General features: G+C 45.8%; 1 protein-coding gene across 2 annotated transcripts in view; it reads left to right on the top strand.

Moving 5' to 3' along the window:
* Window positions 1–16,940, top strand: part of LOC138647880 (L-selectin-like) — a 463,506-nt gene that overhangs the window by 409,539 nt on the left and 37,027 nt on the right. For both annotated transcript variants that reach the window (XM_069737217.1, XM_069737216.1), the window contains exon 8: window positions 2,910–3,038. In XM_069737217.1, the coding sequence (XP_069593318.1) occupies window positions 2,910–3,038 (129 nt within the window). The remainder of the gene's footprint in view (window positions 1–2,909; window positions 3,039–16,940) is intronic.

Below are 16,940 nucleotides of genomic sequence, written 5' to 3'. Positions count from 1 at the left end.
AGCCTCGGCTTATTGTCCCCACCGAGAGTTTGAGAACCGTGGCCCCGGTTTCGCTGGAGTCTGTGCCCCCGGGCAAGACTTTTATTCCATCTAGTTTGCGACCGGAGGTTCTCTCTTGGGCGCACTCGTCCAGGGTGGGTGGACATTTTGGTACTAAAAGGACATCAAAGTTACTGGCGAGGACATACTGGTGGCCGCATATGGCTCGTGATGTCACGGAGTACGTTCGGGCGTGTGTCTCTTGCGCCAGGAACAAGACTCCTCGGCAACGGCCAGCTGGGTTGCTTTATCCTCTGCCCGTGGCTGACAGGCCCTGGGAGATGGTCGGGATGGACTTTGTGGTTGGTTTACCCAAGTCTCGTAATTGCACCATTATCTGGGTGATCACCGATCATTTTTCCAAAATGGTGCATTTGGTGCCTCTTCCACGGCTACCATCTGCACGGGCGTTGGCTGTCTTGTTTATCAAGCATATCTTTCGCTTACACGGTATGCCAGACAAAATTGTTAGTGACCGGGGTCCCCAGTTTGCGTCTCGATTCTGGAGGGAGCTATGTCGTCTACTCAGTATTGAGTTAAATCTCTCTTCGGCATATCATCCCGAGACGAATGGGTTGGTAGAAAGGGCCAACCAGACCTTGGTCACATATCTGCGACATTTTGTTTCTGCCAGACAGGATGACTGGGCATGCTTGCTACCGTGGGCAGAGTTTGCACTTAACAATGCCGTAGCCGACTCTACCGGTCAGACTCCATTCCTCTTAAATTACGGCCAGCATCCGCGTGTTCCTGTGCCCATGCCTGTGTCTTCCGCTGATCCCAGGGTGGCAGACTGGGCTGTGGAGGCACGGGGCATTTGGGATCGCACGCAGGATGCCATTCGGGCCTCCAAGGAGAGAATGAGGTCCTCCGCCGATGTTCATTGGCGCCCCGCTCCGACTTTTGCCCCTGGCGACTTGGTGTGGCTCTCCGCCTGTAACATCAGGCTGCGAGTTGAGTCCACTAAGTTTGCTCCTCGCTACTTGGGTCCCTTCAAGGTTCTCGAACAGGTTAATCCTGTGGTCTACCGCCTGGCTATTCCTCCACGCTTGGGTATCACCGACACCTTTCATGTGTCCCTCTTGAAACCCGTATACATGTCCCGGTTTTCCAAGTCATCTGCCGGGACATCGGGTTCGTCTACGGACGATTACGAGGTGAACGCTATTTTGGGGTGCAAGGTGGTACGCGGCAAAAAGTTTTATTTGGTGGATTGGAAGGGTTATGGTCCAGAGGACAGGTCTTGGGAGCCTGCTGAAAACATTCGGGCCCCACAGCTCATTGCTGCCTTCGAGCGTAGCGAGGCCCAAGGAGGGGGGGGGCCCTAGGAGGGGGTGTAATGTTAGGAGTCGAGTTTCCTCTGCTGCACAGGGGGAATCTCGATCTGTCTCCCATTCTCCTCCAGCCGCAGTGGAGTCTGCTCAGCAGGGACGTCGCTCCCAGTGTCTTGCTCGCTCTCACTCTGTACAGAGAGTTACTGTTGCTTCTTCAGCTCCTGCCATTAAAGTCAGTGCTGGTCAGCGGCGAGCGGACTTCCCTGGGTCTAAGTCCTTGTTTGCGCACACTGAGCATGCCCAGAGCAAGATCTCCCGTTGGAGATCGAGGGTCATGTGCTCTGGCTCTGCAGCGCATTCCATTGGTCCTCTTGGCAGGCCCTGGAAGGGCAAAGTTTCTGTGGCCACTTCCTGTCCTGCAATTATATAAACTGCGCATGACCGCACGGCCATGCGCTAGTGTACAATTGAATACGTGTGTTTGTTGTGAGTGCAAGTCGTTCATTAAATACCCCTACCCTATTGTATGACTGTTCGCGTATGGAGTATGGCTGCTATCTAGCACCCGACAAATCACTCAACGTGTCACACACGTATCAGCGTCTATTGCTGTGACCGCCAGTGCGGCGCCACGCGCCAGTAGTGCGCTTCCTGACCCACGTCTGGGTGCTTAGTGGTGCCTGCCAGCACGGCACAGTTCGCACTTCGGTGCTCTAATTATAAGAGTTGCCTAACACACCCTGTTGCGGTGTTGTGTCAGCAAGTGGTCTAATCGGACTTCAATCCTAGTTGGGGTTAAGTTCGCTGACTGCTTGCTCGCCTTCTATGTGCGGTACCGCGATCCTGTGACGCAACAGGATCGCTTCCTTCACGTTGGGTGAAGTTTAACCCACGCGAGTATACATATGAGTACCGCCATATAGTCCGTCATTACTCAGCAGCAGGTTCCATCTCTGCACGGTGGACCCCGGGCTACGAACACTATCAGTCTTATTATTTGGTGCGTTCCGCTAGCCCTAACAGTATGTCAGTGTTTTTCTAGGTTTACACTGTTCTCATTATATTTACATATAGAGACATCATGACCTTTCAGTAAGAGCATAGCAAAAGAAAGCGAGAGACATGATTAGGCGAACTGCTTTTGAAATAGATTTTTCTTGGGATTCGGGAATTGTGATTCTTCAGAATCAGGACTAATAGAAGCCCTGTCAGAAGCAAAGAGGATGTGAGGGAAGCAGCCTAAAGCTTTATAGATGTTAATGAGCTGGAGAGAGCTGAACTGGTTATTAGGATTTAACTCCTCTCCTAGAATGTAAGTAGCACAAAGGAGGCACTGGTGACCAAGTTCCATGAATACAAGCTGTACACATGATAAAAGCTCTCACAGCATGAACATGACAGTAGAAAGAAAAAGCAAGGCGATTACTAACTTTCATATTTTCATGCTAACTAAATGAAGCAAGTTAATAACATGAGAGTACACCTTTAAATTAATTTATGGATAACACATTTGTCATCCCTCTTGGGTGTGTGTAACATTTCTTTGCTGTATTAATCAGTAATGAATAATGGTAATAAATATATTTATTTCTTCAGCACAGGAGAGATTGGTGAATCATCAGGAAGACCACAGAAATGCAGTATTTATAATTGGAGTGTCCACTGCTACTAGTGCATTATCCATAGCATTGATTTTTTGGGTAGTTATCCGACGGCTTAAGAAAGGTAATTATTGAATATTTTATTATTATTCAATTACCGTATTCTACGCAAACAGTATGTTAATAAATTAAAACTCCTCTATAGGCAAATTCATTTATATAAAATGGTGCTAGAAAGTTTGTGGACCCTTCAGAATTTTCATATTTCCACATAAATTTGATCAAAAACTACACAAGATTTTCACACTAGAATAACAAGTAGACAAAGGGAAACAAATAGAACATAAGTTAAAAAAGGTTTTAAATGAGAATAAACCAATATCACATGAATGTTGTACGCTATCATCAGGCGACACCGGTGACCGACGGTAACCTTTTTACTGCTGGTCACAGCTGCTGGCTCACTCTATCATCTGACAGCGTGAGAACCGCATCCCTCTAAGTGGTGGTAATGATCTTACTGCTGATCAGACCGAAAGGTGTTTTATCACGCTGTCCTGGAGATGACACTATGGGAAACAGCTGTTGTTTGGGATGCTGAATCTGGACAGTAGCGGGGACTTCCTGGAGAAGTACCTGGTCGGGGTCCGTGCAGGAACAGTAAGTGTTTTGCACAGATCCCGAACTTTATTGTTCGGGTTCCCCAATCTTTAGTTATGAACACAATATGGCTAAAAAAGATTACCAAATCATTGATTTCTTGTTTTCTTTACATACTACCCAACGTCCCATGCTTTTTGGAATCATGTTGTAATTTGTCTTTTGGTGATTCCAAGCAGGGCTCCAGGCATGCTTCCTCTGTGAAAGTCTTTGCCCTGACTTTCTACATCTTACAGAGTAGTGTTTTAAATCTCATGCATAGAATATTGGCTTAAAGCTTAAAAACTAGTTTTTACATAGTTTTATCTGATTCTCTTACACTGAGTAAAAGGAAAGTTTGTAAACCAATTTTATAATGCCCACTAGCTTAAATAGTGTTACACAACATATAAACAAAACTAATAAGCTAATAAACCAAGTTAAAAATTGTTAAATGTATGCTTGTTGAAAAACAAATTCATGCCATGCATTTATGAATCAAACAGTCCTTTGTTGACATTCAAAAACACATATACTATTAAACATTCTTATTTTACATGAATAAGAGTGGTTCAAACTCAGTTTTGTGGTGGTAAATAGGGTTCAGCGAAACGGATCGTTCATTTTCAAAAGTCGCCGACTATTGGCACAGTCGGGTTTCACGAAACCCGACCCGACCCCTGTGTGGGGTCGGCCATGCGGTACGCGACTTTCGCGCCAAAGTCGTATTTCAATTAAAAGCGCCATTTCTCAGCCAATGAAGGTGGACGCAGAGTGTGGGCAGCGTGATGACATAGGTCCTGGTCCGCACCATCTTAGAGAAGGGCATTGCAGTGATTGGCTTGCTGTCTGCGGCGTCACAGGGGCTATAAAGAGGCGTTCCCGCCAACCGCCATCTTACTGCTGCTGATCTGAGCATAGGGAGAGGTTGCTGCCGCTTCGTCAAAAGCAGGGATAGCGTTAGGCAGGGTCCATTAACCACCAAACCGCTTGTGCTGTAGCGATTTCCACTGTCCAACACCACCTTTTGTTTGCAGGGACAGTGGAAGCTACATTTTTTTTTCCTCAGCGCTGTAGCTCATTGGGCTGCCCTAGAAGGCTCCCTTGCTGTGTGTACGCCGCTGTGCAAACCAACTGCTTTTTTCAAAGCACAAATCCTGTTGTTCCTTCCTTTCTGCACAGCTATCTTGTTTGTTTGTCCACACTTATTATTTAATTTGTGCATCAGTCCACTCCTTATTGCTGCCTGCCATACCTGGCTGAGATTACTGCAGGGAGATAGTAATTGTAGGACAGTCCCTTTTTTTTTTTTTTTTTTTTTTAATTCTCCCTAAAAAAATAAGTTGTGGGAGATTAAGATTGGCATTTCTGCTAGAGTGCCAGTCCTGTGTGTGCCATCTCTCTTAAATAGTGGGCCATAGAAAGCCTAGTGTTTTTTTTTTTTTAATTTGGTATCTAAATTCTCCCTGAAAAAAAAAAACAGTGGGAGATAAATATTGGCCTTTCTGCTTGTCTGCCAGTCCTGAGTGTGCCATCTCTCTTAAATAGTGGGCCATAGAAAGCCTAGTGTTTTTTTTTTAAATTTGGTATCTAAATTCTCCCTGAAAAAATAAAAAAATGTGGGAGATTAATATTGGCCTTTCTGCTTGTGTGCCAGTCCTGAGTGTGCCATCTCTCTTAAATAGTGGGCCATAGAAAGCCTAGTGTTTTTTTAAAAAAAAATTTGGTATCTAAATTCTCCCTGAAAAAAAAAACAGTGGGAGATTAATATTGGCCTTTCTGCTTGTCTGCCAGTCCTGAGTGTGCCATCTCTCTTAAATAGTGGGCCATAGAAAGCCTATTTTTTTTTTTTAAATTTGGTATCTAAATTCTCCATGAAAAAAAAAAAAACAGTGGGAGATTAATATTGGCCTTTGTGCTTGAGTGGACAGTCCTGCGTGTGTGGCATCTCTCTCATTTGGTGCCACAGAAAGCAGAGTGTGTAACATCGTGCCTGATTTTCCTTGCGGTCTCACCCACCTATAAAGGGATATCTAAATCATACAGAAGTTAGAGTTCACCTTGTAAGTTGTTTGACAGTAACAAATACTGTTAGTTTGGTGACGTTTTTAAACAATGAGGAAGTCTGGTGGAAGAGGTCGTGGCCGTGGGCGTTCAATGCCAGCTGGTAATGATGGTAGTGGTAGTGGAGCATCGGGTGGTCGTAGGAAAAACAATATAGCACCTAAGTCTTGAGCTGTGGAGCCAGGTTCGTCGTCTGGCTACACAAGGCCTCGAACGCTCCCTTTTCTGGGTGTAGGAAAACCGCTTTTAAAGCCGGAGCAGCAAGAGCAAGTTTTGGCTTACCTTGCTGACTCAGCCTCTAGCTCTTTTGCCTCCTCTTCTTAAACTGGTAAATGTAAAAGCAGCGCGTCGTTAGTGGATGTTCACGGTCAGGGACAAGTCGCTTCCTTGTCCTCTTCAGCAAAAACAGCAACAGAGAAGGATGCAGCAGGCGACACAACTGGTTACTCCATGGAGCTCTTTACACATACCGTCCCTGGCTTAGAAAGTGAAACAGTTAACAGGCCATGCCCATTACAAGTTGAATCTGACATGGAGTGCACTGATGCATAGCCACAGCCAGACTACTATGCTGGTCCTTTGACTCAGACCACAACATTGCCCTCACAGGGTACTGATCCAGAATCAGACCCTGATGAGACTATGGTGCCCCATCACGAACGCTATACCACCGACTTACACGGTGACACAGACGAAGTTGCACACGAGCTAGAAGAGGAGGTTATAGATGACCCAGTTGTTGACCCCAATTGGCAGCCATTGGGGGAACAGGGTGCAGGCGGCAGTGGTTCTGAAGCGGAGGAGGAGGGGCCACAGCAGGCATCAACATCGCAACAGGTTCCATCTGCCGGGTCCGTATCTGACCCAAAACGCGTGGCAAAGCCAAAACCTGTTGGAGGACAGCGTGGCCATCCAGTTAAAGCTCAGTCTGCAATGCCTGAAAAGGGATCCGATGCTAGAAAGAGTGCAGTCTGGCATTTTTTTTAAACAACATCCAATTGATCAGCACAAAGTCATCTGTCAAAAATGTTCAACTACCTTAAGCAGAGGTCAGAATCTGAAAAGTCTGAATACAAGTTGCATGCATAGACATTTAACCACCATGCATTTGCAAGCCTGGACTAACTACCAAACGTCCCTTAAGGTTGTAGCACCCTCGGCCAATGAAGCTAGTCAGCAACGCTACATCCCTTCCGTCAGTGTAAGGCCAGCATTTTCCGCACCACCTGCAGTATCTGTGCAGGTTTCTTTGCCAGGCCAAAGCAGTCAGGGTCAGGGAATCATCAGTTTCGTAGTAGGAAACACTGAATCTAGGGCACCGGCGGCAACAATACCGTCTCCGACCGTCTCTCAGTCTGCCATGTCCACCGGCACCCCCGCTAGTTCCACGATCTCCTGCTCTCCAGTCCAGCTCCCCCTACATGAGACTCTGGTTAGAAAAAGGAAGTACTTAGCCTCGCATCCGCGTACACAGGGTTTGAACACCCACATAGCTAGACTAATCTCGTTAGAGATGATGCCCTACCGGTTAGTTGAAAGCAAAGCTTTCAAAGCCCTGATGGACTACGCTGTACCACGCTACGAGCTACCCAGTCGACACTTCTTTTCGAGAAAAGCCATCCCAGCCCTCCACTAGCATGTTAAAGAGCGCATCGTCCATGCACTCAGGCAATCTGTGAGTACAAAGGTGCACCTGACAACAGATGCATGGACCAGTAGGCATGGCCAGGGACGTTACGTGTCCATCATGGCACACTGGGTGAATGTGGTGGATGCAGGGTCCACAGGGGACAGCAATTTTTGGGACAGTTCTGCCTAGCCTACGGTCTAGGAAACAGTTGGCTGTAGCCGTTCGCACCCCCTCCGCCTCCTCCTCGTCCTCCTGCAGAAGCGAGAGCTCGTCCACAGACCGCAGTCGCCCAACCACTCCATCCGCAGCTGCCACTGTTGCACACCAGTTGTCCCATTATGGGGCAGCTACTGGCAAGCGTCAGCAGGCTGTATTGGCTATGAAGTGTTTGGGCGACAACAGACACACCGCGGAAGTTCTGTCTGAGTTCTTGCAGAAAGAAACGCAGTCGTGGCTGGGCACTGTAGATCTTGAGGCAGGCAAGGTAGTGAGTGATAACGGAAGGAATTTCATGGCTGCCATCTCCCTTTCCCAACTGAAACACATTCCTTGTCTGGCTCACACCTTAAACCTGGTGGTGCAGTGCTTCCTGAAAAGTTATCCGACCTGCTCGTCAAAGTGCGCGGACTTTGCTCACATATCCGCCGTTCGCCCGTACACTCCGTATGCAGACCTATCAGCGGTCTTTGAACCTTCCCCAGCATCGCCTAATCATAGACGTTGCAACAAGGTGGAACTCAACACTGCACATGCTTCAGAGACTGTGCGAACAGAGGCATGCTGTTATGTATTTGTGGGAGGATACACATATACGGGCAGGCAGTAGGATGGCAGACATGGAGTTGTCAGGTGTGCAGTGGTCGAAGATACAAGGCATGTGTCAAGTCCTTCAGTGTTTTGAGGAATGCACACGGCTGGTTAGTGCAGACAACGCCATAATAAGCATGAGCATCCCCCTAATGCGTCTGCTGATGCAAAGTTTGACGCACATAAAGGAGCAGGCGTCTGCAGCAGAGGAAGAGGAAAGCCTTGATGACAGTCAGCCATTGTCTGGTCAGGGCAGTGTACAGGACGAGGTAGCAGGCGAACAGGAGGAGGAGGACAAGGAGGATTATGGGGATGAGTATTTTTTTTAATGAGGAAGCTTTTCTGGGGCCACGGGAAATTGGTGGCGTGGCAAGGCCGGGTTCTGGTTTTTTGAGGGACACAAGTGACGTAGATTTGCCTGAAACAGCCCCTCAACCCAGCACAACCGCAGATTTGACAACTGGAACTTTGGCCCACTTGGCGGATTATGCCTTACGTATCCTCAAAAGGGACACACGCATTACTAAAATGATGAACAATGACGATTACTGGTTGGCCTGTCTCCTTGATCCTTGCTATAAAGGCAAATTGCAAAATATTATGCCACATGAGAACTTGGAACTAATATTAGCAACCAAACAATCAACTCTTGTTGACCGTTTGCTTCAGGCATTCCCAGCACACAGCGCCCGTGATCGTTCTCACACAAGCTGCAGGGGGCAGCAGACCAGAAGTGTTAGAGGTGCAGAAATCAGAAGTGGCATTGGACAGAGGGGTTTTCTGACCAGGTTGTGGAGTGATTTTGCTATGACCGCAGACAGGACAGGTACTGCAGCATCAATTCAAAGTGACAGGAGTCAACATTTGTCCAGTATGGTTACAAACTATTTTTCATCCCTTATCGATGTTCTCCCTCAACCATCATTCCCATTTGATTACTGGGCATCCAAATTAGACACCTGGCCAGAATTGGCAGAATATGCATTGCAGGAGCTTGCTTGCCCGGCAGCTAGTGTCATATCAGAAAGAGTATTCAGTGCTGCAGGTTCAATACTAACAGAAAAAAGGACTCATCTGGCTACCCAAAATGTTGATGATCTAACCTTCATTAAAATGAACCACAACTGGATTTCGAATTCTTTTGCCCCACCTTGCCCGGCTAACACCTAGCTTTCCTATGAAAAGGTCTTGCTTGTGGACTACTCTGACTGACTTTTCCAATCGCGTAATTTGCAGCAGCTGATTGTCCAGCATACAACATGTTTACACCTCCCTAAATGGCCAAACTTCCCCCACGGGGCCGTGGTCTCGCCACTTGGCGCAAGCACCCGTGAGAGTGCCGTTTGTCTGAAGAGGTGGGTGTGCCCGCTTTTGGTCGACGGCACTGCCACTGGGTCCCTCATAGTACAATAAAGTGTCTCTGGCGGTGGTGGTGCGCACCCAACGTCAGACACACTGTTGTAACATGAGGGGCCCTGGGCCTGTACCGCCGGCCACAAGAGAGTTCCCACCCAGCTCAAACATTGCTCTACCACTTGCACAATTATCTCTCACAGTTCCACCAATGTTTAGTCTATGCGCTGACATCATTCAATGCCTGGCACTGACAATACCATTGTGTTGACATGTATGATGGTACTTAACATAGTCAGGGGCAGTGTCCTATATTTACACCAGTAAATAATTAGCGCCAAATTACTAGGTCTAAAACTCAGTAGAGGAGCCCACCCCTGTACCTAAGTATTCCACCCTTTTGTGTTTTGGTTTAGTTGTAATGCGAGACATTAACATCTTTTTTTTTTTTTGGACTACTAACTGGCAGACACTCATTACAATCGGCCTCCGCTGACAACACCAATGCTGCCTGTGTACCCCTGCAAGATAATTCCAAGTGCCTACAGCCAGATTTTGTTATGTTAGGCCTACTACGCCTGTCTGCGGTCCCTCCTTCCACTAGTCCTCCAGTGTCCTGTCTACTGCTGCCCGTGTACCCCTGGAACCAATGTAAAAGTGCCTACAGCCAAATTTTGTTATGTTAGGCCTACTACGCCTGTCTGCGGTCCCTCCTTCCACTAGTCCTCCAGTGTCCTGTCTACTGCAGCCCGTGTACCACTGGAACCAATGTAAAAGTGCCTACAGCCAAATTTTGTTATGTTAGGCCTACTACGCCTGTCTGCGGTCGCTCCTTCCACTAGTCCTCCAGTGTCCTGTCTACTGCTGCCCGTGTACTCCTGGAACCAATTTAAAAGTGTCTACAGCCAAATTTTGTTATGTTAGGCCTACTACGCCTGTCTGCGGTCCCTCCTTCCACTAGTCCTCCAGTGACCTGTCCACTGCTGCCCGTGTACCCCTGGAACCTATTTTAAATTGCATAGAGCATCCCTTTTTTAATAGTAGGCATACAAACTCTGTCTGTGGCCCATAATTGAAATTGTCCTCCACTGAACAGACCAATGCTGCCTGTGTACCCCCGTAACCTTTTTTAAACTGCATTGAGCCAAATGTTGTGTTTACGGCCTACTACCTGTGTCTGTCTGCGCCACTCAATACAGCTGTCCTCCTTTTAAAAAAGCTGAGCGTCAGTAGTCTGGTTTTCAGCCTATAGGAATTTGAAAACTGCATTGGGGCTACTACTACTACTTCGGTAGGGCCTACTAATGGTGTCTGCCGCTCCAAGGTGTTCCCCAGGTTTCCTCTCCATAGCTTAGAGCTTCTAGCTCTCGTTTAGTAGTTGTTGAAAACAACACTGCATTCGGCCTACAAGTTGGGTCTAGGGTGTAGAGACGGTGTCTTCCGCTCCAAGGAGTTCCCCAGGTTGCCTCTCCATTGCTTCAATCTTAAAGCTCTTGTTTAGTAGTTGTTGAAAACAACACTGCATTCGGCCTACAAGTTTGGTCTGGGGTGTAGAGACAGTGTCTTCCGCTCCAAGCTGTTCTCCAGGTTTCCTCTCCATTGCTTCAATCTTCTGGCTCTCGTTTAGTAGTTGTTGAAAACAACACTGCATTCGGCCTACAAGTTGGGTCTGGGGTGTAGAGACGGTGTCTTCCGCTCCAAGGTGTTCCCCAGGTTGCCTCTCCATTGCTTCAATCTTAAAGCTCTTGTTTAGTAGTTGTTGAAAACAACACTGCATTCGGCCTACAAGTTGGGTCTGGGGTGTAGAGACGGTGTCTTCCGCTCCAAGGTGTTCTCCAGGTTGCCTCTCCATTGCTTCAATCTTCTGGCTCTCGTTTAGTAGTTGTTGAAAACAACACTGCATTCGGCCTACAAGTTGGGTCTGGGGTGTAGAGACGGTGTGTTCCACTCCAAGGTGTTCCCCAGGTTGCCTCTCCATTGCTTCAATCTTCTGGCTCTTCTTAAGTAGTTGTTGAAAACAACACTGCATTAGGCCTACTAGTTGGGTTGGGGCCTTCTATCTGTGTCTGCCGCTCCTTGCTGTTCTCCTACAGTGAACAAAGCTGTGCCGCCTGTTTACTACTGTTGCCAATTTTGAACTGCATTTAGACTACTTACTGATTTGGGCCTACTCTCTGTGTCAGCCTCTCATTCCAGTTGTCCTCCACTGAACAAAACAATGCCCCCTGGTTAGTCCTGTTACCAATTTTGAACTGCATTTAGCCCACTTTATTCTTTGGGCCCATATCTGTTTCCCCCTCATCCTGCCCATTGCCCAGCCAGTGATAGATGAGTCTGCTGGTACATTGACCCATAACGCAACATTCCCCGTACACGCTACACTGCAAGATTGTGACCCTGCTGAAAGTCAGGTTCCCCTTCCCGCATACCATACCACCTTACACGGGGACAAAGAGGAAGGTGCAGATGAAGGTGCAGGTTCCTTCATCAGGTGGGGGGAGGAATACTCGTTGGCGACATCACTGGCACAGGGCCCCTCATAGTACACAAAAGTGTTGCTGCCGGTGGGAGGCGCCCCCGCCATGCAAACACACCGCTGTACTTTGAGGGGCCCTGTGCCAGTGCCAATGCCAACGAGTGGGCCCCCCTGCTTGCTCAGGATCACAGCACTTGCACAGTTGAAATACTTACCTCTCCCTGCTCCACTGCCGTGACGTGGTCCAGATTTACTGGGCCCACTAATTACTTGAACCAGCCCTACCCCCCACAACTTTAGCCAAATGACCCCCAATTTCAAATGCCTTACAATTATTATAAGCTAAATTAAGATTGACAAGCTTCAGTAACAAGAATGGATGTTTTTGCCATTAAAATGAGCTCTGTACATGTTTTCCTGGCCTCTACTCACTGCCGACTATGCTCCCCCCATTGACTTGCATTGGGTTTTGTGTTTCGGTCGATCCCCGACTTTTCGCGATAATCGGCCGATTCCACTCGACTCGACTTTTGAGATAGTCAGGTTTCGCGAAACCCGACTCGACTCTAAAAAGGTCAAGGTCGCTCAACCCTAGTGGTAAAACATAAATAAAAATATTTTCAGCTAGTTTCCCAATATCATACATCCTGGAATACCATCTGTGCCAAGGACTTGACAACTTAGTTATAGTAGAAAACAAACAAATGGACCACAGAGCAATATTGAGTAAAATCACAGCAAGTTTTTATTTAAACAAATACATTAACATTACTGTAGAAAAAGTCATGATGCATAAACATATAATCAAAAAAAGGGGGCAAATAGTGACACCTGAGAGCCATGTCCAAAGTGGAAGGTTAAAATATATCAAAGCAGTGTGGGCAAGTTATAATAATGAATAATATTGCCTATATGAATTTAGTACAAAATTAGCAAGAAGTGCATATAACGTGCAGCAGCAAAAAAGACATATGTATATATAGCAGCAAAAAATGAATAAATATAAGGGACCCCAGTCATATCCCATAAAGTGCCAAGTGCATAATAATAATAATAAAGAAATCCCTAAATACAAAAAGTTAAAAATCACTGCTATATCAGATATCAAGTATGCCACAGTCTGCTGTAAGGGCAATATACAAACATACAAGTGCTGAAGTAACAAGTAGACACAGCTACAATAGAATGCCATAGACTTAAACCGACCTGGAATGGACGTGGGAGAAGGACCCCAATGCGCATTTCGCAAATGTGCTTCCTCGGGGGGCGTCGTTTAGTTATAGTAGTACTTTTAATGGAGGTCAATAGAATATATTTTTTATTTAAATGGTCATTTTATTAAGTGCGGCAGAGCAATAGGCGTGACCAAGCTGCTGTCCGGTTGAGGTCTGGCACTTTCCAAATATAGACCCATAGAAAAAAACACGAACATAAGGTCAAAAGAAAATAGGACAATAAAAAATTATTAAGGTTAAAATACCTTTATTAATAATGGTAATAATACAGTGCCTTGCGAAAGTATTCGGCCCCCTGGAACTTTTCAACCTTTTCCCACATATCATGCTTCAAATATAAAGATAACAAATGTACATTTTTGGTGAAGAATCAACAAGTAGAACACAATTGTGAAGTTGAGCGAAATTATTGGTTATTTTAAATTTTTATGGAAATTCAAAAACTGAATACTTTCGCAAGGCACTGCAAATATAAGAAGTTATTATACTGTTTAGCCAAGAAACATAAGAAGTTATTATATAGCCAATAAACTAGTTTAATCCTAATAGATCATATGGCTGTGATCAAAATAGTGCAAGGGATCTTTAAAGGATACCTCATTTTTGAGCTATGAGCTGCGGCCACTGCCTTTCGGAGCTTATCTACAGCATTCTAGAATTCTGTACACTACCGTTCAAAAATTTAGGGTCACCCAGACAATTTTGTGTTTTCCATGAAAACTCAAACTTTTATTAATCAAATGAGTTGCCAAATGAATTGAAAATCTAGTCCAGACATTGACAAGGTTCGAAAAAAAAGATTTTTATTTGAAATAATAATTTTTTGCTTCAAATTTTGCTTTCGTCATAGACTGCTCCCTTTGCAGCAATTACAGCATTGCAGACCTTTGGCATTCTAGCAGTTAATTTGCTGAGGTAATCTGGAGAAATTTCACCCCATTCATCCAGAAGCCCCTCTAACATGTTGGTTTGGCTTGATGGGCACTTTTTGAGTACCATACGGTCAAGCTGCTCCCACAACAGCTCAATAGGGTTGAGATCTGGTGACTGCTCTGGCCACTCCATTACAGATAGAAAATCAGCTGCCTGCTTCTTCCCTAAATAGTTCTTGCATAATTTGGAGGTGTGCTTTAGGTCATTGTCCTGTTGTAGGATTAAATTGGCTCCAATCAAGCGCTGTCCACAGGGTAAGGCATGGCATTGCAAAATGGGGTGATATCCTTCCTTATTCAATATCCCTTTTACCCTGTACAAATCTCCCACTTTACCAGCACCAAAGCAACCCCAGACCATCACATTATCTCCACCATGCTTGACAGATGGCGTGAGGCACTCTTCCAGCATCTTTTCAGTTGTTCTGCATCTCACTAATGTTCTTCTGTGTGATCCAAACACCTCAAACTTGGATTCGTCTGTCCATAACGCTTTTTTCCAATCTTCCTCTGTCCAATGTCTGTGTTCTTCTGTCCATATGAATCTTTTCCTTTTATTAGCCAGTCTCAGATATGGCTTTTTCTTTGCCACTCTGCCCTGAAGGCCAGCATCCCGGAGTCGCCTCTTCACTGTAGACGTTGACACTGGTGTTTTGCATGTACTATTTAATTAAGTTGCCAGTTGAGGACCTGTGATGCGCAAATTTCTCAAACTTCAGACTCTGTTGAACTTGTCTTGTTGCTCAGTTGTGCAGCGGCGCCTCCCACTGTTCTTTCTACTCTGGATAGAGCCTGTTTGTGCTCTCCTCTGAAGGGAGTAGTACACACCTTTGTAGGAAAATTTCAGTTTCTTGGCAATTTCTCGCATGGAATAGCCTTCATTTCTAAGAACAAGAATAGACTGTCGAGTTTCACATGAAAGTTCTTTTTTTCTGGCCATTTTGAGAGTTAATGGAACCAACAAATGTAATGCTCCAAAATGAGGAAATTTCTAAGTGACCCTAATCTTTTGAACGGTAGTGTAGATAAGCCCCCGATCTAACCTGAAAGATAAGAAAAACAAGTTGTATTATACTCATCTGGGGACGGTCTGGTTCAATGGGTGTTGCAGGTCCAGGTCCGGAGCCTCCCATCTTCATGCATTGTCATCATCTTCCTTGCTTCGTGTCGTGGCTCCTACGCAGGCGTACTGATCTGCCCTGTTGAGGGCAGAGCACATTACTGCAGTGTGCAGGTGCCAGGGAAGGTCAGAGAGGCCCTGCGCCTGCGCACTGCAGTACTTGGGTCTGCCATCAACAGGACAGACCAGTACGCCTGCGCAGGAGCCATGACAACAAGCAAGGAAGATGACGACATTGCATGAAGATGGGAGGCACCGGACCCAGACCTGCGATGCCCATCGGACTGGACCGCCCCCCGGGTAGGTATAATATAGCTTGTTTTTCTTATCTTTCAGGTTAGATTGGGGGCTTACCTATAGCATTCTAGAATGCTGTAGATAACCCCCCAAAGGCAGTGGCCGCAGCTCACAGCTCAAAAATGAGGTGACAAATTTCTTTTAAATATTTTAAATCATCTTACTATTTGTACAAATCATGTGCTACTACTCATGCAGGCACCTCTTTTGTTTGTAGTGCTATATATTATTACCGTTATTAATAAAGGTATTTTAACCTTAATAATTTTAATTGTCCTATTTTCTTTTGACCTCATGTTCGCTTTTTTTCTTTGGGTCTAAACTAATTTCCAAATGGTCTGCCATTCTTTCCTATACAGCAGATGTTTGTCACTCACTGTGTATAAGATTTAGCATACCCTTTTCTATTACTAGTGATAAACATCCATTGATGTGTTCAGTATGTGTTTAAGCTTTACAGATATGGAGTTTCACAGTCCCAGTTAGCTGTGGGGTCTGGGTTGCATCACACTCACTTGTAGGCCACAAGCCTCCACTGCCCCTAGGCTTCAATGCTCAGGAACCGCCACATACAATGCATGGGACACCAAGTTCTTTGTAACAGTCCAACATTTACTAAGCAGTCCAAGTTCCTCGGGTGGGCACATGTGGGATAGGGCACAGCAATTTGCACTTCCTTCCTCCTTAGTACAACATCTCTCCAATCCTGCCACCCATCTATTCTGAACTAACCCCAAGCATGCTGAGTCTATAAGCCTTAGAGATTCAATGTCTAGTCCGTCACTTCACCCAGGAGCAGCCGCCTGCAACTAACGTAATTCAACATCCACTGACCTCATGATGTCAAAAGACCAGGCCTGCTCTATGGTACCTGGTCCAAGCCCTAGATTATGGACACTGTTGGAAAGTCAGGGAGCAGGGAATCAGGGACCTCAATTAGGCCTCCCACTGCCTTGAACGGTTGGCCCATGCTGCTCCTAGCAACCCACACCACCTGAACTTGGCCTTCACTAGGCACTTCACTAACTGAAGCTGAACTACCTCTGACCAGGAGGTGCCTTCCCTTTTATTTTACACTAGTGCCCACCCACTGGGCTAGTTCTATCATTAACCATTTCCTATCTTATTTGCTAAAGCTATTATCCTCAGTCTTTATCTTGCGCTTTCCTAGGCTTTACTCACATTATGCATTAATACCTTATATACTGAACATCATCATAATACATTATAATAAATTACAGTATATTAGATACACGTTACTTTTACATATAAAACCACATGACGATATTCATATAGCACATCTGTTTTCTTCAGAGGCTGGGACAGGGTAAGCCAGTAAACATTCCTCCCATCTTTAAACCTGGTCATCACGGCCATTCTGGAACAAAACATTTAAATAATTAGTTTCCTCTCTTCTAAGGTATAGAGTGTCTGTTGCCAGTGAGTGCGCTGACCCCAAAATTAAACAATGAA

This window comes from Ranitomeya imitator, chromosome 8 (assembly GCF_032444005.1).
Source record: "Ranitomeya imitator isolate aRanImi1 chromosome 8, aRanImi1.pri, whole genome shotgun sequence".
In the NCBI taxonomy this organism is placed as follows: domain Eukaryota; kingdom Metazoa; phylum Chordata; class Amphibia; order Anura; family Dendrobatidae; genus Ranitomeya; species Ranitomeya imitator.
Note: the sequence above shows the minus strand (reverse complement) of the source record. Positions and strands in the feature narration are given on the sequence as shown.